The 25,370-nt window shown below is 34.0% G+C and overlaps 1 protein-coding gene across 2 annotated transcripts in view; it reads left to right on the top strand.

Annotated features, from left to right (window-relative positions):
* VPS50 (VPS50 subunit of EARP/GARPII complex) overlaps nt 1–25,370 on the top strand; it is a 130,134-nt gene that overhangs the window by 32,751 nt on the left and 72,013 nt on the right. For both annotated transcript variants that reach the window (XM_061197789.1, XM_061197788.1), the window contains 4 exons: nt 4,375–4,417; nt 5,813–5,911; nt 7,365–7,505; nt 23,426–23,558. In XM_061197789.1, coding sequence (XP_061053772.1) covers nt 4,375–4,417; nt 5,813–5,911; nt 7,365–7,505; nt 23,426–23,558 — 416 coding nt within the window. The remainder of the gene's footprint in view (nt 1–4,374; nt 4,418–5,812; nt 5,912–7,364; nt 7,506–23,425; nt 23,559–25,370) is intronic.

Raw genomic sequence — 25,370 nt, 5'->3', positions numbered from 1 at the left:
TAAACTCTAAAGCCCATTTTTTTCAATTGAGAAGCTGAAAAAATCATTACTCTCACCTATGAATTAGTTTAGATATATCCCTTTTTTCTCCAAACTCACAATATTCCCTGAAAGAATATGTTTACCAGTTCTGATGTTTATTATTCTGGGTGTTCTTGCCTCTCCATATCTGTGTCTCTAGCTTCAGTCTTAGGTGAACTTCTGAGCCCTGTGTGATAGAGGAGTGGAACCAGCTTCCACTCTGCTTATCTCTTTTTCTTTCACTAAGGCACCTGTAGACCCAGAGTCTAGTCTGACTCTTTTTCTTCTAAAACATTCTCCTTTTTTTTTTCTCTCTGTAGTTTGTTTTTTTTTTTTAATTGAAGTAGAAAATGGGGGCTGAAAGAATGATGGTAAAATTTTGTCATTTTATGTTTAAATTGCAAATTTGACTTTGCAGATATTTATTACCTGCTCTGAGTCAGGCAGTGAGTTTAGTTAGTCCTGGGGCATCACTGGGGAATAAGCCACAGTCTGCTCTGACAGATAGTCACAGATGTTTCTTTACTATAATTCAGGGTGCTGTAAACAGAGCATTGTGAAACTTAAGGGAACAGTCAGCAGAGGAAGACTTCTGAGAAAAGATGATGACATTTGGAAGATAGATGGACATTTGGGCCCAAGTGAGAAAAGGAGAATGTACTTTATAGTTATTGTGAACATTATATGCAAGAACAGAGGGTGTGAAAGTCTGGGGTTTGTTTGGGGAGTTGCACATAGTCCATATGACTAAAATACAGTTGACCCTTGAACAATGTAGGGGTGAAGGGCGCTAACCCTCAGCTCAGTCGAAAATCCATGTATAACTTATATAGTTATAAATTATACTCTGAATCTGTGATTCTGCTTCCGAGGATTCAACCAACTGAGGATTATGTAGTGCTGTAGTATTTACTATTGAAAAATACCCGCTTATAAGTCGACCAGCGCAGTTCCAACCCCTGTTGTTCAAGGGTCAACTGTATAGGCACTGAAAAGTGAATGGGAAGTTAATTTTTCATGTCAATTGTTAAGTCTTATGTGCCATGCTAATTTGGGGCTTTATCCTTGGTTTAATGGGGAGCCAGCAAACATTTTAAAGCAGTGGATTAATGTGATTTTTATTTCTGCTTTACTTAGGAACTGCAAACTCAGATGTCTTTAGGGACCAGGCAGGTAACATATATGTGAAGCTGCCAGATGACAGCAGGAAATGCTCAGGTCCACAGGACTGTCAGGCCTTGCCTAAAGCCTTTCACATACAAGCTATTTGAAAATGATGCATCTGCCAAATCAAACAGAATGTTGACCAAATCCAGTCTGGAGTTAGACCCCTGCTCAGAGCTATCCCTGAAAGCTTTTTGGAGTTTGTTGTACAATGTTTGGTATGCAGGTCGATGGTGTTTGTCAAATAAATGGATGCATGAGTTGAAGGGTGGGATGTGTGTGTTGTCTGCAGAGATTCATTAGGAGGTTATTAAGTGATGATACTTGATTTAGAACACAAACGATAAAGGAGAAGCATAGGTGGATATGAGAAATACTGAAATAGTAGAATCATCAGGGTCTGATTACCAGTTACATATGAAGAGAGAGAAGAATTAAAGATGACTTTGGAATTTCCAGCCTGGATTGAGTGGGTGGTAGTCATATGAATCAAAAGAGAGAGAACATGGGAGAAGGAACAACTCTGGGAGTTGATACTGATTTTTTTTTTTTAATTGGGTGGAATGAGAAATTATTTAATTCTAAGTGCTAAGGTGCTATCATGGCTATCCTTTTACAGGTATTATTTTGGAGCCTTTAGCTCTCATTCCTTGTTTTTTTTTCATTCATTCATTTATTCTTTTTCGGACAGAAATTCTCAGAATCATTTTTTTAAGGAAAATCTCACTCCCGCCTACAAGTATTTCCTTAACATATGTTTATGTCTGTGGCTATTTTTCAGGCATAAATCCTGGTTAGAGACCCTAATTTTTAAAATAAGGTATTAATCCTACACTGTTGATTGTCAAATCCTGAAGATTTGTTCATTCTCAGTGTTTACTAGAGAATATAATCTTCAATTCTCAACCTTAATCAAAAGCATACTTATGATAAATAATATTTGTAGAAAATGGTCTAATTCCTTTACGTGTTTGGATGTTTATCTTTGAGACCATCAGAAACTGGGTACTTGTATTACTATTGGTTTTACTTTTCTGACAAATTGCTTTGCATTTGTATCTCTCTCTCTCTCTCTCTGTCAAACCACTTTGGTGTTATCTCCTCAGTTTGCATTAAAAGGCTCTATAAGAAGCAAAGACAAGGAGTCCATGAATCCATATTGTATATTCTGTAAGGCTGTTACCAAGGGTGTTGTTCCTTAGGAGATAAAATATTGCTATCCTCTTCATCAAGACTGGCAAAATTTTCTCTCTCACTTAATGCCAACAAAAGTGATTTTTTTTCTCTTTGTTTTGTTTTTTCTCTTGAGTTACTGGTGTATTTTGATATTCTGGACACTGAATTGTGTACTCTGGGCTTCCCTATTTGTTTTGGCTGCTAGGACTTTGAGAGTCACATTTATGATCAGATGACAGTTGTAAAAAACCTTGTATAATTTTGGTGTATTAAACTACATCTTCCACTTGTTCTTACTGTTTTATTTTAGTTTTGCCTTAACCTCTTTTGTTAAAAATGTTTTCTCTAAAATTGTATTTATTTTGTTAGATACCACAGATCTTTTTTAATATTGGGATATTATAATTCAAATAATATCAGTTTTTTAAAAAAACTGACCTAGGGAGAATTAAAGGGGAAAAAAATCAGATTCAATCACATATCCTAAGTGTATAACTCAATATATTTTTACAAAGTGAACATAATGGTGTAATTACCTCCCAGAAACAGAAATAGAACTAGAACATTTCTAGTACCCCCAGAAACTTCCTTCATGCCCCATTCCAGTCATTATTTTCCCAAGGTAACCAGTGTTCTGGCTTCTGTCACTAACGTTAGTTTTGCCTGTTTTGAACTTTAAAAAGTACATACTGTATGATTCCATTTATACAAACTGACTTCTTTTTGTCCAATATTATGTTTTTGAGATTCAGGTAGTATATTTTCTTTTTTTTTTTTTTTTTTTTCAGGTAGTATATTTTCATTGCTATAGTATTTCATCATAAATATATCTCACTTTACCCATTTAATTGTTCACAGACAATTGAGTTGCTTCATTTTGCCTATTACAAATAATGCTACAAGGATTGTGTATGCACTTATGAAAGACACATATCTAGGACTTCTGGGACATAGAGTATTTGTGTGTTGAGTTTTAGGAGGTGTTAACAGTTTCCCAAGAGGTGCTATCAGTTTTCCCTTCCTCCAGGATTGAATTGCGTGTTCCTTTTGTTCTACATCCTTGCCAACATTTGTTGATGTCATTTTTAATTTTTAAAAAATATTTTTAGCCATTCTGGTCGTTTGTTATAGTGTCTTATTGCAGTTTTAATTTGCATTTCCTGAATGCCTGATGGAGTGCATATTTATATGTTTTATTGGCCAATTGGATATCTCCTTTGTCAAGTATCTGTTTAAGGCTTTTACCCTTTGTTTTTATTCTGTTCTGTTGATCTGTTTATGTATCCTTATAATAAGTACCACACTATCTTATTGCTGTAACTTTATAATAAGCCTTAACCTATTTTAGTATATGTCTTACAGCAGTGTTCTTCACAGTATTCTTGACTGGTCTTAGCCCTTTGAGTTTCCACATAAATTTTAGAAGCAGCTTGTCAGTTTCTACATTAAAAAGCCTTCTGGGATTTTGATTAGAATTTCAGTTATTCTAGGAGATCATTTTGGTGAGAACTGATATCAACAATATTGAAGGTTTTAGTCTGTTTACATGGTATATACCTCTATGTAGTTGTCTTCTTTATTTTAGCTGTATTGTATATTTTTTATTTGATTTATTCCCAGGTATTTGGTTTTTTGAAATTGTATTTTTAAAAATGTCATTGTCCAATTCTTTGTTTCTAATATATAGAGATTAATTTTATTTTTGACATTTTACTTTTCATCTGTATTATACTTACTATCTTTAAAACTTGCCATCAGTATTTAATTCTTAAATTCTTAGTTTTATCTATAGATTCTTGAGGATTTTCTGCCCACACAGTCCTGTTGCTGCTAGTGATGACTCTTCTATTTCTTCATTTCTAATTCTTTTCCTTTTATTTATTTTTCTGGCCTTTTTGTACTGTCTGTAGGATCAGCAGCACAACTTACTGCTCATACTATTGATCTGTGCATTTAATTATTCAGTTTGTCTCTTTTAAAGATTGACACACCTAATTCTGTTTTATTTAATAGTGAACTGAATTCAAAGCTGCAAGATACTTTAGAGCAAATTGAGGTAAGAAGAATTATATATTAAGTTAAATGACTTTTTCTTTTCAGAGGTTTTTGAATAGCGTAGATGCATCTTATGTTTTGACTTTCATGTTATTATCAGTGTTTCTACATCACTATACTTTGTGTTTTTCATTTGGAATATCTGTGCATGGTCAAGTTAATGTTAATTTACTTGTACTCTCAGTAATACTTTAGGAATTGTGGGATCTGAAAAGAGTATTTGAAAATATTACCATATCCAGCAAGATCCCTAAACTTGTTAGTCATAGGTGTGTTCTCATGTAAATTATAGGCAAAATACTTACCATGTATTAATTATTTTTTGATTATCAACTGCTACTCCTTTTTAGTTTAGTGAGTTTATTTATTTAAGAATGATTATTGGCTGATGATAACCCTCCTAAATTCCTAAACCTCATAATAATATCTCATACAATTCATCAAATATGTAGAAACTGGAAAGGAAAAGCTACGTTATTGTGAGCATAAAGCCTTTTCCTCCTACGTTTATTCAGAGTTCATCTCTTTCCTCAGAATCTTTGCAAAGCAGAGTGCTCATTTAAATAAACTTAATAAGAATTATTTGGTTTCTTCTGGTACTTTATTGTATTGTTTTCCTGATGAGAGTACTTAGAAAAGTTGAGGCTAGACTTTCAAATGACTTTTGTGAAAGTAGTTTTTGATCATAAATGCAATTATTTCCTAATTGTAAGAATGACAGTTTATTTGATAAACATAAATAGAACTGCTTTGAAAATCCCTTAAGTAAATAATCACGTGAATATTTTAATGAGGACTTTCTTTCAAAGCTCAGTTTTCTTCATTCTTATAATTTTCTATATAAGTACAGAATAATATTTATCTTAAAATGAAATCATTGAGATAGAAACCCATAAACAGAGTTGGTACATTTAGATATAAAAGGGCAGTACCTTGAGGTATGTACTTTGAAGGTCGATGTAGTTTTCTTGAAAATTATCGGTGCTTTTCAGTGATTTGGAGAAGGATTGTTTTATTTTTCAGTAGTCCTACAAACTCAGTTCATATAATTGTAAGATTTTAGCAGATGCTTGAGGAAACATAGTTAAGTAAAATTAAAAACTAAAATTCCTTTAGAGACTATGATAATTATTTTGTGTCCCTTGAAACACTAGGCATGGTTTTTTAAAAAACTCATATATTAATAACATCTCAATAAACTTGAGTATAGCTGGTAATAAGAATTATAATTTATTTATATTTTTATTTAAATTTGTTTTTGACTATTAAATCCAGTGTAATAGTAAATGTGTTTAGATATTAGTTAAGAGTGAGAAATTAGTCTTAATATTTTCTTCTTACTACCTTGGAAATATAATTCCTTAACCACCTCTTGCCTCCTCTTTTAATTATACAGGAACAGTTGGATGTTGCTCTGTCCAAAATCTGCAAGAATTTTGACATTAACCATTACACCAAGGTTCAACAAGCTTATCGACTTCTTGGAAAAACACAGGTTAGTTCTGAAAGGATGTTTTCTTTTTTCTTAATCAGGAATCTGTTGATCTTCATGATTGCTTAAGTTTGAATATTATTATTCATATAGTGTGCTTAAAAAGTTTCATTTAACAAAGTAAATTTTTATATTGTATTTACAATAGTAACATGATCTCATAGGCTCAGAGTGTGTGTAGTGTGATTAAAACATTACAGAAGTCTGTTTTAAACTATGAAGTGTTTCTCAGGTTTAATTTTAATTTTTAGGTTTTAGGTTTTAATTTTCACCATTCTATGTAGGTTTTTTAAAAAAGTATATTATGAGATAATTCAGTGGGAGAGGATTGTAGTCTTTTTTACCTCAACTCTTGGTCCCGAATAAGAACTTCTAAATTTGGAGCCTCATGGTTCCTGGATGGGCCATCATGACTCCCTCAAAGTGGTATGTGAACTTTTGTGCATTGTGTACATTTGTTGTAAAACAGGTCCGTTGCATGTATCAGATTTTTCAAAGGGTTCTGTTATCCTCAGAATGTCCTCACTGCTCCCATGATGCATGGCTTTACATACTCTTACTGCTCAAGGGCTTCCTTGAAAAATTTGAAGTAGAGGCCACAGTTTGAAAATTAATTATATCTTCTGCAAATATAGGATTATACATTTTTCTAGAGAACATCCAAACATGATAGGTGTAAATGTTTTCTTCCCTTAAATGGTCTCTTGTCTTAGAAGGAAATTGAAGACTTTACCAAACTATTTAAACTCTATTTACATTTCATAATAAGAATAAAGAAGTTTGGTTATTTATTGTACTTTATTAGTTTTTATATCTGAAGCTATACCTAGGGAAAAATACTAGAAGGAAGACATTTGGTAATTTCGAGGGACATGTTTAAAGACCTTTGAAAATACAACTATAACTTCTGATTTCCCCCATTAGATGAATTCTTTCACTCATTAAATATTTATTGGTACCTACTATGTGCATTGCTCCAGGCACCTGGATATAGGCCCTCATGTATCTTACCTTCTAGTGAGGGAGACAAACATTAAAGAAATAAATCAGTTTAAGTGGATAGAGTGATGCAAAGTACTGATTTATATAGGATAGTCAGGAAAGGCTTCTCTGAGAAGATGACCATTGAGTATCCTGAACGATGTAAAGGAATGATGGCAGAAGGCATCCAAAGGTGCGGTTATGCATGACATGTTTGGGAAAAGGCAGGATGGGTACCAGTGATAAATACAGAGCAACGGAGCAGTGTTCACAATTCAGATTTATCTTTAGTGGTATGATGTTCTGGTTATTTGCAGGGTTATTTGCAAATAATCAACACTTATAATTCTGTGTATAATAGTTATTCGTGCTGTAGCTAAAATTGGTAAAGATTTTTTCCTGTGTTTTTAAAATCTGTTGAGATTTATTTATTTTAATAATATGAGATTATGTTGTATGTTTTTTCTTTCCATAGACAGCAATGGATCAACTTCATATGCACTTCACCCAAGCCATTCATAATACCGTGTTTCAAGTTGTTCTTGGTTATGTGGAACTATGTGCAGGAAACACAGATACAAAATTCCAAAAGCTGCAATATAAGGATCTCTGTACGGTATGTCATAACTTAATTATTGTTCATATGAATCTATTTTAGTTTTTAAGTTTATATTTCATTTCTTTTAGAGCCTACTATTTGAAGATATGTTTGCAAACAGTTTTTCTCCCATATTATTCTTTTCCTCATAGAGAAACTGGAAGATTCAGTCACATAAATAGTAAAGGTTGATGAGATGGTACAGATTTGTGGAGTGCGGTTCCTTCTAAATGGACTCTCTACCCTCTTATAGCTTCTTTTATCACTCTGTCTCAGGGTCTTAACTGTCTTCTGTGATAGCATCTAGGGTGCTTTTAAGCAATCATCTTTGCTGATTTTCCTTACATACTTTCAATCAGTCTTTTCATGTGTATAAATGTTGCTTCTGTCAGCATCTGTAACCAATTTTTCTTTTTCATTCTTAAAGAAACATAGGTCTGTAGGTAATATAATCCACAGGTGGGAAGTGAACTGAGTTGGGTTGGCTTCTCCTTTCAAATTGTTCCTGCTGATGGATTGATGTAGTGTGAGGAAAAGAGAATGATGAACCTCTAGGAGAATGGGGGTGCTATTTGCTTTTAAAGGAAACCTGGTAAAGCATGAATTCTGTTTGATACTTATTAACAGAATTAGGTATGATAGGTTCTTTCATGTTGAAAGAACAGACTTAGAGGAGCTGAATAATGAGATGAAGAATATGATGCATTTTAAGGTGGCCCACTTTCTTTGGCACTATTCTTGATAAAAAGTTAAGGAAGTTTAGAAATTACCTCAGGACTCTTGGAAGTATTTAAGTCAGTGCTGTTACTGGCAGACAGGGATGTGAATATCTCTTATAAGCCTAAGTAAGTTTTAATTTGTTTTATAATATTGAGTTATATTTGACCTGTTTAAACCAGGTAAGATTAGGAAGAGATTATCTTATATCAGATTTATTTATTTAGTTTGATGAAAATATGTGGACTTTTAGTAACTGAGTTCTATAAATGGAAGTGGTTAGCTCAGTAGAGGAAAAATGGAAGGAAGCCTTAGAAGTTCAATCAATAAGCTGATGAAAGGAAACTTAAATATGTTTTCCTGGTGAGAACACATATCAAGGATCTGGAATGGCATAACTCAGGCAAGTGAGGTGATTTGTGAAGGAGCCTTGTATTAGAAGGTACAATTCTTAATTTTTCAATATATGGCAATTGGGAATCATTTTTGCCCTAATTAAAATTAACTGATAATAATTATTGACGAAATACTGGTGTAGGAGCATATGTGGCAACCAAGTGTCAGGTAAGAAAGAAGCAACAGAGCCCTCAGGATATAGGTGCAGGGTGTTGACTGGTAGATTTTGGAAGTGAGAAGGAAGAGCCCAGGCATTTGGGCAGTTGGTTTTCTCTGTATAGTAGCAATATTTTGAAGGAAGTCCTTAATCATAGATAAAAGTTTAAATATAACATTAAAAATTGAAATAAGTGATTTAAAATTTTGTGTTGAAGTATAGTTGATTTAAAATTTCTGCTGTACAGAGAAGTGATTCAGTTATACGTATATATGTTCTTTTTCGTATTCTTTCCCATTGTGGTTTATCACAGGCTATTGAATATAGTTCCCTGTGCTGTACAGTAGAACCTTGTTGTTTATCTATTTTATATATAGTAATTTGTATCAGTTTAGCTCTATTATTTTTTATTCTTTTTTAACATCTTTATTGGAGTATAATTGCTTTACAATGGTGTGTTAGTTTCTGCTGTATAATAAAGTGAGTCAGCTATACATAAACAGAAATTCCCATGTCTCCTCCCTCTTGCGTCTCCCTCCCACCCTCCCTATCCCACCCCTCTAGGTGGACACAAAGCACTGAGCTGATCTCCCTGTGCTATGCGGCTGCTTCCCACTAGCTATCTATTTTACATTTGGTGTGTATCTATGTCCATGTCTTTTATTTTAGACAATCACTTCCCCTTCTTATATTTTTCATGGCATCCCATTTTTGAAAAGACCAGGCCCTCTGCCTTATGGAATGTGGCAATGGATCTTACTGTTGACCCCCTCTGCTCAGCACAGGGTCTGGTAATAGTAGCCTTTCTGTCCTTTTGCTGAGCACTTGAAAACAGTGATAATGGTTATGAGTAATAATCACAGAAGCTAAAAAAGAAAAAAAAAAGATTGAAATAAATGAAATAGTACACTGATCAGAGTTGATAGAAGGATAGTGTTTCTGTAAACAGGGAACATTTTGTTGCCTTTAAATGGAAAGAGATTGGAAATGAAAAGAGATAATCATCTGCTTGTTCTTATTCACAGTATTATTTTATAAATTTTTTTTTAATATAAATTTATTTTTGGCTGTGTTGGGTCTTCGTTGCTGCGCGCGGGCTCACTCTAGCTGCAGCGAGCGGGGGCTACTCTTTGTTGCGGTGTGCGGACTTCACATTGCGGTGGCTTCTCTTGTTGCGGAGCACGGGCTCTAGGCACGCGGGCTTCAGTAGTTGTGGCACATGGGCTCAGTAGTTGTGGCTCACGGGCTCTAGAGCATAGGCTCAGTAGTTGTGGCACATGGGCTTAGTTGCTCTGTGGCACGTGGGATCTTCCCGGACCAGGGCTTGAACCCGTGTCCCTTGCACTGGCAGGCGGATTCTTAACCACTGCGCCACCAGGGAAGCGCCACAGTATTGTTTTAAACCACTCACAGATGTCAGTCTATTACTAAATGGGCTAGAATGAAATTGAACTCTTTTTTTTTCTTCTTTTTGGACATTCCTTTACAAAGAAACCTGGGGCAAAATTAGTGTTCTGTTTTTTATTTTCTCTGGTAAACAGAGAACTTCAGCGTTCTTAAGGCCAGCAGCATACTGTTCCATTATGAAGTGTCTGCCATTTGTGTTCTGTCACCATTGCTCTAAGTTTAAAAGTTTAGTTGACTATGAACTTTTTGAAGTCATTTTGTAATTGAATGTACTTTCTTTACTAAACTGTAATTTCTAAGTGATTTAATTAAAGGCACAATTTTTCTTTTTATAGTTTATCTTTCTCTAGTTTCCTGTTTTTTCTTGAATGTATCGACTTACAGTTTTTAGATCAGTAATTTAGGCTCTTTTAAAAAATATGTACGTTATCTTGAAGCACAAATAAAGGACTACTCCTTAGAAGCAAAAGTTTCAAATGAGAATTAAATCTCATTTCTGGCAAGGGCCAATGTAAAGGGGCATAGTGGTTATTTTATCTGATTAAAAAGCCTTTTTGTGATTGCATTTATCAATACATTGATGTACCCTACATGTTCACACCAGTTTGTGGAGAGATTTAAAGACACCAAGTGGAAGCTCTTTATTTAGTGACCTTGTAGAGAAACCTTTTGTAGGTTTTTTGAAAGTTTATGAAGTATGCATCAGTTTTTTCAAAAAAAATGTTGTTTTTTTAACATTTTTTTTTGGCAGGCTGATGGGTTTCCCTTGGGAGCTTATTTCAAGATGTTAATTAGGATACTGTTGATTAATTTTATGATAATAGAGCTGACTAAGCTGGCTGCAGTGTTCTCAACCATTTTTCAACTGTTCATTTCGAAATGCTTTTAATGAGTTTTGAGTTCTGTTTTTGAAATGAACTTGATAATGTAATACTTTGGGGGAAAATGTAATGGTTCTTTTAGAAAAAGCTTTCTGAAATCATTTCAATATGTATTTTCTCCTTTTGGCACATTGGAGGTGTTTAGTAAATGTTTCTTTAGTATATTGGATTGACCTCTTTGTCTCTAACTTGTGCGGTGTTGACTTAATCAATTTTCAGATTTGATTAAGTGAGGGAAAGAAAACCAACATTGAGCGCTTTCTCTGTGCCATGTACTTTTACAGGTTTTTTACACGCATACATCATAGAAAGACCAACTAAAGGCTCATCAAATGTTCCATTCTTCTAGTTTTTAAATTTTTGATTCTTATAAATAATACCTCTTGATATTGAATTGTAATTCAGTGGCAGTTTGAGGGTCAGTAAATATTTTTAGTAAGATCTCTGTTGAAGGTATAGTTTATTTTGATGTTCATATAAGAGCCTAGAGAAATTTCCTCTTTGAGACAAAAAGCTATTTCTGTTCTTAAATTCTCAGGGCACTTTCTGTTGTGAAGAATTAATATATTTTCTCTTATCAAATAGTATGAGAGTATACAGACTCTCTATGATGATAAGCTGCCAGGAATTTCAGTGCTAAATTTAATGTTCATTTGTAGTAACCGTCTTGTTTTGGGTTTTCTGTAGAATTAACTGCCTCCTTATCCTTTTTCTGTTTTCTGACTTCTTAAACTAGTCTCTTTATATGTTTTTATATCACTCACAGTCTTTATGGAGTTAGAATACTGATTATATAAGTAGTCGCTCAAATTCAGCAATCATTAATTAATATGTTTACTCTTAAAATACATGTATTTTAAATTATACACCTAAAACATTGATTGTAGGAAAATACAGATAAGCAAAAGAAGAAAATAAAAAATAATATTTCTGTATGCAGAGCTGGTTCTTTTAATGTGTATATAAGCAAATAGCTTTTTAAAGTAGGATTATGCTGTACACACAGATTTAGAACATTTTTTTCCACTTGCTACATTATAAACAATTTCTCATTTCAGTAAATATGCTATGCACATACCTTTTAGTGGCTTGACAGTACTTCATTGTAAGAGATCCTGTGGATTAATTAACCAGTTTCTTATTCTTTGATGTTCATAATGACAAAAGTTGGAAATAACATAAATAACACTGTAGTAAATATTTTTAAAGCTAAATCTTTGCACACATCATAAATTATTTCTTTAGGATAAATGATGAAAAATAAAATTGCATTGTCAAAGGCTTTGGTTTATATTTCCAAAATTGCCCTCTAGAAAGTGTGTTTCAACTTATGCTCCTCATCAGTAGTGTCTGCTTTTATCCTTTTCCCTGTGCACATGAATGCTGATTATTTTATATTTAATAGCTTAATTGTCAGATACCAGAAGGTAGCATATCAATACTAATTTATGTAATTTGTCGCTCAGGCATATTTAGGATGTGAAGGAAATTAAACAGGGACATTTCATTGATTGTTGAGGTTAATTTGGTTGATTTGGTTGGATAGGTGAGTGGACCTTTCCTTTCTTACTAGAGAAACCTTTTCTGTTGGAGGAATAATGCTATTTACTTGATTGCTTTATCAGATCAGTTTTAAAATACTCTAAGAATTCAGAAGTCACATTTATTCTTATCACTTACATAGTAGCACCCAGCTAATTTTTTTATGTGAGTTATATATTGTTTTTTTTTAATATAAGAGTTATATATCGGTTTCTAAATATTTAAGGTAAAATAAAAAATAAGTTTTGGTAATTTTAAATATTCAAAACTTAATGATCAAAAGATAAGGAAAGTTTATCCGTCTCTTCCTTTTTCCCTGCCATTTACTCTTTGGATTGTCAGGAACTGTGAAGGGTCTGAAATTTTATCCTACTTGCAGATTAACAAGCTAGCCTGTTACTGTTTCATGGATGCTGGTAGAAGATGCAAGATTCCACTTTCTTAGCGCTCTGACTTAGTATAAACCAGTTTCCCTTGTCATTACCCAGGTTTTGTTAATCAATCAAGTAATGGGTTCAGCTCAGCAAGGGTAAATAAGGTTATAAAGAGTTTGTAACCTAGTAAGGTCACATTAATTATGATCAGAGGTGGAATAAGAAAAGTTCAAACAACATATACAGTAGTGTCAATGGGATCAACACAGTTCTTTAAGGGTTTAAGGAAGCAAAAGAGGAGCCTGCAAGTTTTGAGTTGGTTTTGGATTTCAAGAAGCACGATGTATATGGCTGAGTACAGGGATACAGAGGAAATGCCCTGAGCAATGGCATGAAAGAAGAGCATAGGGCAAGTGAAAGGAACAGTAGGTTGTCTGGCTTGATTTAACTGGATTAAACCAAGTATGATGATTTGGTGGTTTCTACCATACCCTGGAACTAATGAGTGCCTATGGAGAACATGCTTTGGGCTGATGTTATCTGAGTAACCAGCTTTCCCTCTCTTGGCTGGAAGTGAAGGGGTTTTCTAGTCACTTGAAACTGGCTCAGGTGTGATGCCCAAGTCTATGAACCCTTAAAACTATCAATGTAATTTAGACTGCTGGGTGATTTTGTGTGTGTGTGTGTGTGTGTGTGTGTGTGGAGGATGGGGGTGAATGTTAAAGAGCCAACCTATTTTTAAGGTGTGGTACACAGCTGCCAGCAGAAACAAAGTAATTTACTGGTAAAAGCCATTCTCAAAACCTGCCAAGAAACCGTTCTTAATTTGTCTTTTTACATTTAAATACTGCCCATTTTTGGTGATAATCTTAGCATAGGGTTTCACAGCATTTTATTACTTGAAACTTTGAAAGATATATATTCTGATAACACAGGCTTTGCTTGTTTTATAGTATTAAGCTTTCCATTTGATTAAGGCCATTTAGCAGCAATTAGACAAAACTGAGGATGGTAGTAAAGGAGACCCCTTCTGTGTATTTCACAATTTAGAGGGTGCTAGTTACTTAGTTCCAAGTTGGCATTATTCATACCATACATATTACATATGTCTTCATGTGTAAATACATATTTAGTATTAATGATAAAATGCCTGGGAGGTGAGAATGACTTTTTTCACCAAGATGTTTGTGTTGTTGTGTTTTTTGTTTTGTTTTGTTTTTTACAATGTTGTTAGTTTCTGCTGTACAGCGAAGTGAATCAGCTATATGTATACATATATCCCCTCTTTTTTGGATTTCCTTCCCATTAAGGTCACCACAGAGCACTGAGTAGAGTTCCCTGTGCTATACAGTCTGTTGTCATTAGTTATCTATTTTATACATAGTAGTGTATATATGTCAGTCCCAATCTCGCAGTTCATCCCACTCCCCACATCCCCCCTTGGTGTCCATACATTTGTTCTCTACGTCTGTGTCTCCATTTCTCCTTTGCAAATAGGTTCATCTGTACCATTTTTCTAGATTCCACATATATGCGTTAATATACAATATTTGTTTTTCTCTTTCTGACTGACTTCACTCTGTATGACAGACTCTATCCATGTCTCTGCAAATGGCACAATTTTGTTCCTTTTTATGGCTGAGTAATATTCCAATGTATATGCGTACCACATCTTCTTTATCCATTCCTCTATTGTTGGACATTTAGGTTGCTTCCATGTCCTGGCTATTGTAAATTGTGCTGCAATGAACATGGGGTGCATGTATCTTTTGGAATTACAGTTTTCTCTGGGTATATGCCCAGGGGTGGGATTGCTGTGTTGTATGGTGGTTCTATTTTTAGTTTTTTAAGGAAGCTCCATACTGTTCTCCACAGTGGCTGTATCAATTTACATTCCCACGAACAGTGTAAGAGGGTTCCCTTTTCTCCACACCCTCTCCAGCATTTGCTGTTTGTAGATTTTTTGATGATGGCCATTCTGACTGGTGTGAGGTGATACCTCATTGTAGTTTTGATTTGCATTTCTCTAAAAATTAGTGATGTTGAGCAGCTTTTCATGTGCTTCTTGGCCATCTGTTGGTCTTCTTTGGAGAAATATCTATTCAGGTCTTCTGCCCATTTTTGGATTGGGTTGTTTGTTTTTTTAATATTGAGCTGCATGAGCTGTTTATATATTTTGGAGATTAATCCTTTGTCCGTTGATTCGTTTGCAAATATTTTCTCCCATTTTGAGGGTTGTCTTTTCGTCTTGTTTATGGTTTCCTTTGCTGTGCAAAAGCTTTGAAGTTTCATTAGGTCCCATTTGTTTAGTTTTGTTTTAAATTCCATTTCTCTAGGAGGTGGGTCAAAAAGGATCTTGCTGTGATTTATGTCATGGAGTGTTCTGCCTATGTTTTCCTCTAAGAGTTTGATAGTGTCTGGCCTTACATTTAGGTCTCGAATCCATTTTGAGATTATTTTTGTGTATGGTGTTAGGAAGTGTTCTAATTTCATTCTTTTACATGTAGCTGTCCAGTTTTCCCAGCACCACTTATTGAAGAGACTGTCTTTTCTCCATTGTATATCCTTGCCTCCTTTGTCATAGGTTAGTTGACCATAGGTGCGTGGGTTTATCTCTGGGCTTTCTATCCTGTTCCATTGATCTGTATTTCTGTTTTTGTGCCAGTACCATACATACTGTCGTGGTTACTGTAGCTTTGTAGTTTAGTCTGGAGTCAGGGAGCCTGATTCCTCCAGTTCTGTTTTTCTTTCTCAAGATTGCTTTGGCTATTCAGGGTCTTTTGTGTTTCCATAAAAATTTAAAAATTTTTTGTTCTAATTCTGTGAAAAGTGCCATTGGTAATTTGATAGGGATTGCACTGAATCTGTAGCTTGCTTTGGGTATTTTAGTCATTTTCACAATATTGATTCTTCCAGTCCAAGAACATGGTTTATCTCTCCATCTTTGTGTCATCTTTGATTTCTTTCATCATTATCTTACAGTTTTCTGCATACAAGTCTTTTGCCTCCTTAGGTAGGTTTATTCCTAAGTATTTTATTCTTTTTGTTGCACTGATAAATGGAATTGTTTCCTTAATTTCTCTTTTTGATCTTTCGTTGTTAGTGTGTAAGAATGCAAGAGATTTCATGCGTTAATTTTGTATCCTGCAGCTTTACCAAATTCATTGATCAGCACCAGTAGTTTTCTGGTGGCATCTTTAGGATTTTTTTATGTATAGTATCATGTCATCTGCAAACAGTGACAGTTTTACTTCTTGTTTTCTGATTTGGATTCCTTTTATTTCTTTTTCTTCTCTGATTGCTGTGGCTCGGACTTCATGTTTTTAAATCATGAATGAATCTAGTTTAGTATAAGGAAAGTTTTGCTACAGCATATGCATATTTTACCTATGGAGAGTCATAGTCTTTAAAGCTTCAGAGAGACTCTAGGTTATTTGCTTTATCCCTTGGCGTTAGATATATGAAGTGAAATGCTGGAGTCATGACCAAGTAAGTCACAAAGTTGGGACCCAAGCCCAAATATGTGCCATCCAGTCCACTATACTGAGCACCACTCTGATTTCCAGTGATTAGAAAGTACCTAAGCTATTCATATTTTGTACAGCTTGGTCCTTACAGAAGTAATTAGAGGCTGGAGAGATCTTGTAATTGCTTGGCCCAGCCACTTATTTAGGTCCAGAGTTCAGCCTTCCCAGAGGTATTTTTAGCTCCCTGGGCCCACTGCTGTTTTGACCTGCAACATATTTCCAGAAACCTCCCAGCTAAACAGTAGTCCTTTCCAGCAGCTTCTGGTGATGTGAGCTCACTGTGCTAATAGCATTCATCTAAAGCTGCTGATAAGCCTTTGTTGTTTTTTTTGAAATCCATCTATGAATGAGTGTGTGTGTGTGTATGTGTGTGTGTGTTTGTGTGTGTGTGTGTGTGTGTGTGTGTTTGGATGGGGGTGGGGATGGCAGCACTAGGAGTTTTAAATCTCTGTGAGGATGCCAAAACATCTGCTCCCTTTATGTTTGTCAGGATGTGATTAGAGTGATAAATCAAAGTGAAACAAGAACGTAATAATACTTTAAGGATACTCCTAAGAATTTTTATTTTGATGTTTTAATATAAAAAAAATCTTCCTGAAATTTTTGTAGGTAATTGGTAATAGAGATTTCTGATGGGTGTAAAAGTAAATTAATATGAACTAAAAGGCTAAATTTAGCAGCCTCTTTTTTCCATATTTACCACTTTGCACTGAAGCAACTTTCAAAAGGTGACTTTTTTTTCATTGTGTGCTTCGGATTTGAAAAGGCTGCATATATTCATTTCTGGATTTACACTGTTCTGTGAAAATGGCTTCCAGATTCTTATTAAATTTATTATTTATAATTAAGGCTGAGATGTTGCTGGTTTTAACAAGCTAATTTCATCATTTTAATTTTGACCAGGTAGGTTGGTTGTGATGGTTAATAGTAGAGATGGGAGGTACAAAGTTTTACTCTTAACTGATAGTGATGAGATTGGAAATCAGATCTGTGGATTCTGTGAAAGTGTTAAGATTTGATTAAGGAGTGAATTTTGATGTTTGAATAGTGAAGCTTAGTTGTAATGCTGTGTTGAGCTTTTTGCATTGTAACATCTGGATTTGTGAATCTTCTCTAAATCCTGCCCCCCAAGATATTTGTTACCTGTGATCACTGGTTACTAGACATGTATGTTATCTGTATGGAGGTTGTGAGTTACAAAAGAAAAACCTAGGTTACTTAAAATATTCCTCCTTTTCTGCATGATTTTTGAGATAGTTCTGAAATACTACACCTTTTTCCTCTTCTCACCTCTCAACCTTTCCTGAATAAATTGGTACTACTAGCTTTAGAATGGAAGTGGAAAATAGCTCTGGAACACAGAGAAGTGTTTGATAAGTAAATTTCTATTTCCTGTATATTCTTAAAATTTTAAGACGTGCTATTTAGTTCTTTGGGGTGTCTCACTGTGTGAATATTTTCTAAATTGCTTAATTCAAGGCTTTCATTGCTATTATTGATACGTGATAAGAATATTGAACTGGAATTGCAATATGGCACTCCTCTGCCTTAGTATTCCTGGTTTTATACTAAATGAATCACCCATTAATTGGGACTCGAACTGAGTTGCAGTGTTAGGTATCTAGTAATAAGTGAATGGATTAAACCAAAGAAGAGGTAGCAGATCCAGGAATCTCTAACACTGTTTCATGAAAGGTGAACCTAAGATATCCAGAGTGGTTTACTATCTAAGGGCATGTGACTGGTAAGTTGTAGAATTGGTGCTGGCTGGGATGCAGGGCTTCCAATTTCTTGTCTAGTTCTCTTTCTGTTATGCTTTGCTGGTGTGAAGAAGAATTGATGTCCGAGTGGAAGTTGTAATTCAGAAACTCACATTCTCTTCTTGGGCTGCCTTTTATTTTTTGATTACTTATACAATTATTTGCTTATTTGTTGGTTTCTTTGAATCTGTCTTGTTATAGTTATGGTTCACACATGTCTGTGTAATAAGATTCTCTATTTGAAATTTGGAGGTGATTTTTATAAATTAACGAGAGAGCACTAGTTATGAATGATTTTAGTGATAAGGTGTTAAAAGCATCAGAAGCATTTGTTGCTTTGAGAATTGACGCTAGTTGATTGCACAGTATAGGGGAAAGTGGTTTCTGGAGTCCAACTTTAAAATGAAATGACTCTTATTGTCAGCATAGTCTTCAAGTACAGAGGTGAACACATTTTGGCTTAAATCTATTAAAAACAATATTTATATATCTATCCCACCTTGCCTTTTTTCTTAAACTATTTACTTTCTGTGTATTTAGTATAATGAATCTATACATTTGTTTCTATTTTAGAATATAAATTTAGGTAAGAATCATCTTGCTTAGTACATCATAATCTTATGTTTGTACATATGAACATTTTTGAAGATAAGTTTGGGAGACTTTTAGACATGGGCATTGGCCTAGCTAGATTTGTGAATTATTTACACTTGAGTTAAGTTTGGTGAGAAAAAGCTTGGTATAATTTCACTAAATAATTTCAACGTTTTCTGAAAAAAATTTCATATAAACATTTCTGTGTGTATAATCTCATCCAAACCCATTAAAGTTTAGCAGATAGTCAAGAGGTAACACAGTAAAGAACCTCCTTTTCCTTGAATAAATAGGCAAATAATGTAGCTAGACAGTGGTTGGGTGGAGAATAGAAGGTAGTAGTTCCAAGTTTCAATTTTCTGGTTTGTTAAACTGTGGCAAGTATAATAAAAGTTAATTGGTGGGCTATAGCACAATTATTTGTATAGTTATAATTTTTCTTTAGGAAAAATAAGACTAACACTGCCTTCCTTTTATCTGTCAGAAAGATATGTTGGGATATAATTAGATTAAATTTATTTGCATAATATAAACACAAATTTATGCAAAGTTGAGTTTATGAAAGTTTGTAGAAGAGTACCTTTATTCCGGTGAATGATTTTTGAGTTGCAGCCCAGAATGTTTTTGTGATTTTTGCTTTTCTTTGTCCTCTGCTTTTAGCTTTTTCCTGACCTTGTGCATCATTATCGGTTTTCATCACATGTGTGTGGTATGAGAGCTATGTCAGTTGTAATGGCGTGGTAAAAATAAACCAAGGAAAAAAGCAAGACTGGTTCATTGTAAAGGTAGTAATTATAATAGTAAACAGGGAAAGTCAACATAAAAAGTTACCCCAAATTATGGCATAAGTATGCAGAAATACTTGTGTTGATCTCTGCAAGCCATGTGTAAATCTGGATAGCCATTCTAATTTTTCTGTAAATAGGTACCCATAGCCCATTCGGTATACTCAGAAGTTTCACTCCCTCCTGTGTTCCTTCCATTTTTATTCCCCACGCCACCTCTTACAGGTAACTGACTTCAGTGTTTTCTTCTTTATATTCACTGTGTTTATTTTTTTGATGATAGGCAGATATATCATTAAATTTTTTTCTATTTCTTATGACATACATATATATATATTAAAAAAAATTTCCCTTTCTCACATGTATATGTATTATATGAAAGGGAAAATTTTTTATTAAAAAATTTTTTTAAATGTATATGTCTGCTTATCATTATTTTTCACAGTTGCAAAGTGCTCTTTTGTGTGTGTGAAGATAGTTTATCCAGCTGATCTCCTGTGTTTGGACATTTAGATAGATTCCAATATTTTGCAGTTACAGATAATCCTTCAATGAATAACCTTGTGCGTATGTATTTTCACGTTGTTTGAAGTACACCTTCAGGACAAATTCCTAGAAGTTAGATTGCTGGGTCAAAGGGAAAATACACATGTAGTTTTGTTAGACAGTGTGGTTTTGTTAGACAATGTCAAATTCATTTCCAGAGGATTGTATCATTTTGCATTCCCTCCGGCAGTGGATGAGAGTTCCTGTTTTTTTGTTCACAGCCTTGCCAACAGAGTATATATGGTATCAAAGATAAACAAAACTGGACACTAATTAAAGTGGTATGGACAGATATCAATCAGTAATATACTGTTGTAATGGGGAAAAGAATCCATTGTGAACTGAACTCAGCTTCCATTTGTACAGGGGTCACTGGGCATTGTAAAGGGAGAAAGAGGGACTAGGAAGGGGGATGAGCAGGGGCTCAGAAGAAGCAAGGAAGTGAAAAATTACAAAAAACAAGGGGGCTTGGTCCATGTGAAACCCATCTGGGTTAGACTCCCACCTTCTCCCTCAGAGACTGAGAGACAGGGTCCCTATCTTCAGGTTTTAGCTGGAACAAACAATATATTCTTTTGGCAGCCTTGACTTTTCTCAGGCAAGCACTTTAAGGGGTGCTAGGGTCATCCTAGGGTTGTGGCCATGAGCTGCTAGAAACTATATTAGTGTCTTGTTCAACTCTTTGTAGGTCAAGATTGAAGCCTAATGAAGGAGAGGGCTCAGGGAGCCGACTAGAGTTTGATCAAGGGGAGAATCTTTGTTAATGGTCAGCTTTAAAATTTTCACTGATCTGATGCTTGAGAATTTGTTTCCTACTGTAGTTTTAATTTACATTTGCCCTATTACAAGTGAAGTTGGATATGTTTTCAAATATTTAAGGGCCATCTTTATATCTCTGTTAAGTGTGTTTATATCTTCTTCCCATTTTTCTATAGGATTTTTGGTCTTTTCCCCCCAAATTTTTAAGAGTTCATTATAAATGTGAGATTTTTTTTATTGTGACATGTATTGTGAATACTTTTTTCAAGTTTAACATTTGATTTGTTTACTGTTGTTTTGTTGTTGTTATACAAAATTTATAAAAATTTTTATGTAGTAAAATTTATCAAATTTTACTTTTATTACCACTGAATTTTGAGTCATAATTAGAAAGCCTTTACCTATATCAAGGTGAGAGAAGAATTAACTCATTTTCTTTTGGTGCTAGTATAGTTTTATTTTTTAGGTTCAGCTGTCTTATCCATTTGGAGTTTGTTCTTGTGGCCGGTGTGAGGAGTAGATCTAATTTAGTCTTTTTCCAGCTGACTATCCAGTTGTGCCAACACTATTAATGAAAAAGACTGTCTTCACTTAAGTGATATGAGATGCTATCTTTATCATATACCATATTTTTATATGAGGCCAGATCTATTTCTGGACTGGTTTTTATTGGTATCTCAGTAAATTCATAAATTAACTTAGGGAGAACTGACATCTCGATGATGTTGAGACATCCTAACCAAGAGTGAGGGATGTCTTTCTATTTGTTCAAGTCTACCTTTATGTCTTTCAGTTTTCTTCGTAGAATTTTGGATCATTTTTTGTTAAGTTTATTCCTAAAATTTTTATCTTTTTTGTTGTTATTGTAAGTGGAGATTTCTCATTCATTGTATCTTCTAAATAGTTATTATTTGTGTATATGAATTCTGTTATTTTTATATGTTAATTTTATAACCTGCTACCTTGCTGAATTCTTTTACTGTTTGAGTTTTATCATTCATTCTCTAGGAATTATATTCTAGGTATATTATGTCATTTGCAGATAGAAGTAGTTTTATTTCTTCTTTTCCTATTCTTTTGCTTCTTATCATTTTCTCTAGTCTAATTGCATTGGCTAGTACCTCAAGAACATTGTTAAAAAGTAGTGGAGATAGTAGACATCCTTGTCTTCTTCCTGACCACAGTGGGTATGCACTAAACTTTCCTCATCTTAGGGAATGTGTATCCGTTTTTATTTTCTCATGAGTTATTATTAGGAATGGCTGTTGAATTTTGTCAAAGGGTTTTCAGCATGTTTGGGGACAATCGTTTTTCTTCTTAGACCTATTAATGTGACAGATTATGTTAATAGATCCTATAAGATTGAACCATTGTACTGTTCTTGGCATAAGCCCCACTTGGGAAGTCTGACTCCAGTGGTTAACAACTTCTTTATTTTACTACTTCTTAGTTGAGTTTCATAGATTTGACGTGCCTACACAAAAGTGTACTTGTTGAGTCATACAAATTAGTATTTTTATTAATTGCTTGATGAATGAATGTTTTAGTAAATGGGGAATTTAGAGGACAGGGAAATCATTATGGAGAGAAAAAATACTTTTTGAAAGAGAGAGGACGACTACCAACTGGGATTTCCTGAGCATCGATAACACCATAGCTATACTTCCTATATAGCTTATTTCTGTTAGCTATTTATTTTAGGGGGCTTGCATCATAGTCTTATTAGCCTTTCACTGTTTTATCAGCATGATCAGTTGTGGTGGATTGATTACAAATTGAACAAATGATACAAAATCTCAAATGATGGAGCAGATGCTCCATTGTGACAGACAGAAAGCCTGCAAAATAGAATCGAGGCATTACTCTACCTGCAGAAAAAAAGGGCAGAATGACAAACTGATAGTTTTTACAAAGGATAGAGGGAGAAAAATCCATGCATTTCCTTTAGGGAGAAGATTTGGGACCACATATTGTTTCATAGCCATGTTATATAAAACATTTTAAAATGCTGTTCTCAAATATGAAATATCTATATCCATGTGATTTACAGAATTTGCAGATTGTCAAAGGTACTTACTTAATTTACATAAATAAAATGATTGACTTGTAAAGTATGACCACCTTTTTGCAAGTTGTAACTTGGGTCCAAGGGTGAGTGTAAAGCTGCATTTCATGCTAAGAACATGGCTTTGAAAAAATATATTTGGGGAAGTTTGCACTCCTGGTTATGAGAGCACTTACCATTCAGTAGTATGTGGATTCATAGTACATGGACTGATCCTCCTAATGAATACTAAAAAGCCATGTTGAAATAGGAATTACTTGAACAAAATTTTCTTGCCATTGAACTTTCTTTTTAGATATATCAGTGGAAGAAATTTTCTTATCTAATTCTTCAACGCATTTGATTGACACCATAACATTTTATTTTGATTAACTTTGTGTTAAAGTAAACATGATAATTTGAAAGTTGGCTCTTGTCATTTTCTTCAGCATGTTACACCAGACAGCTATATTCCATGCCTTGCTGACCTGTGCAAAGCACTGTGGGAGGTTATGCTCAGCTATTACAGAACTATGGAATGGCATGAAAAGCATGACAGTGAGGATACTACTTCTGCTTCTGGTAGGAAATTATTTTGATTTGATTTTAAAAACTGAACTATAAATATGCCGTATTTCTGGAGTAAGGAGAAAGAAAAGGGACAGCTATACTTTTAGAATTTCAGGAACCATGATGACCATAGTTTAGATGTTTACCAGAGAAAGTGATTCAGCTACTATAAAAACTCTATTACCTTTGGGGATTAACTGGGCCAAAGGACTTCTTATGTGATAGGTATTACCAGTTTCCAGGAATATGTGGTGATGACCTTAGGACTAAGTTATTAAGAAAGAGCTTTAAAAAAAAATGAGTTGCAAACTAGGTAGGACATTGGTCTGTCCAAATTTACTATAAAATTAATGCTAATGTTCAATATTAAGTCTTTTTTGCTAATATTCAAGTTGTACTAATAAAACTAGATTCTAAGAATTAATAATTATACTGATACTTTTCTTCCTGAAAATAGATAGCAGGACGTAAAAACTTCATAAAAAATGATGTTTTTAAATATCATCTTTGAAAGCAAAATACAACTTTAAATGTCTATGGTATAGTCATAAAGAGCAAATCTTTGAAAATTATATTAACTAGGCATGTTTAAATTACTTCATTCATGTAATTATATATCTTAAGTGATTATCCTTGAACAACAGCTAAGATTAAGTATTCAAAATACTTTTAAAAGTAATAAATGAGTCTACCAGTATTTAGTATGGGCAAAATAAATTATACTGTACCTGGTTTTTTGTATTACATACAGTTTAATATAGCTAGTCAATCAAGTTATTTTAGTAACTTCTAATTTCTGAAGTGTTTGGTTTCTGTGATTGGGTGGGTGGAGGAATGCTCAAATCTTAGTTTGATTAAACATAGGATTTTGGTAATATAGAAGACATACGTTTAATATTTATCTTGACTCATAAGAAGCTCATAAATATAGATAGCAAAAAATAAGAAAGGTAAATTCTGTGGAAGGATTTTCATTCTTTTAGAAATATTGTTGGGGGAGGAAGAGGTTTAAAGGAAGAGAGAGAAAGGAGAAAGCAGAAAACAGGGGTGGGCATTGAGCCAGGATTCTAGGCCAGACTATTTTTACCCAACTCCTCTACTACCTCTGGGAGTATGGGCTTTGCAGTCAGAGATACCTCGCTTCAAAGTTTGACTGCCATTTACCAAAGGTGAGAATGTGAAGAAGTCACTTTATCATCTCCAGGCCTCAGTTTGCTCCTTAAAATGATAGCTTAAGAAAACAAAACAAACAAAAAGCTTCAGAGTGTAGTAACACATCTACCTGTAAGATTGCTATAAAGTTTAGAGAAAATGTAAAAAGTGCTTACACTGGTTGTTGTTAATATCATCAAAGGAAATGGATCAAGAGAGATGATTATAATAATAATGAAATGTCTATAGGCCTTTTTTTTTTTTTTTTAAATTTCATTTTACTTAGGGAATTCCTGGGCTTAAGGGATTTTTTCCCCACAAAGTTTATCTTGTTTTGGCAACCTTTATTTTTTTTCTAGATATGGTACCTGTTTAGATATCTCAGCACCTCTTTTCCTTTTTCTAGTACATTATTTAAGGAGAGACCAAAGGAAAAGTTTGGAACAAAATTAATACATACTTTAGATATGAGTATAGAAGACAATATATACTCATCATGGTGAAGCTCGCTTTTTGCTTCAGGCTAATAGTTTACAGGTATTATGTATTGTATGCATTTTCATTGGGGTATAGATTCAAACTTAAAACTCTATTTGAACCTTCTATACTTAGTCCTCTTTGCTAAAATTCCTTCACCCTAATCTGTATAATTTAAGAATGTTGAGGACTCTG

The sequence above is a fragment of the Eubalaena glacialis genome, chromosome 8 (genome assembly GCF_028564815.1).
Source record: "Eubalaena glacialis isolate mEubGla1 chromosome 8, mEubGla1.1.hap2.+ XY, whole genome shotgun sequence".
Classification (NCBI taxonomy): domain Eukaryota; kingdom Metazoa; phylum Chordata; class Mammalia; order Artiodactyla; family Balaenidae; genus Eubalaena; species Eubalaena glacialis.
This window is presented reverse-complemented; position numbering and strand designations above follow the sequence as displayed.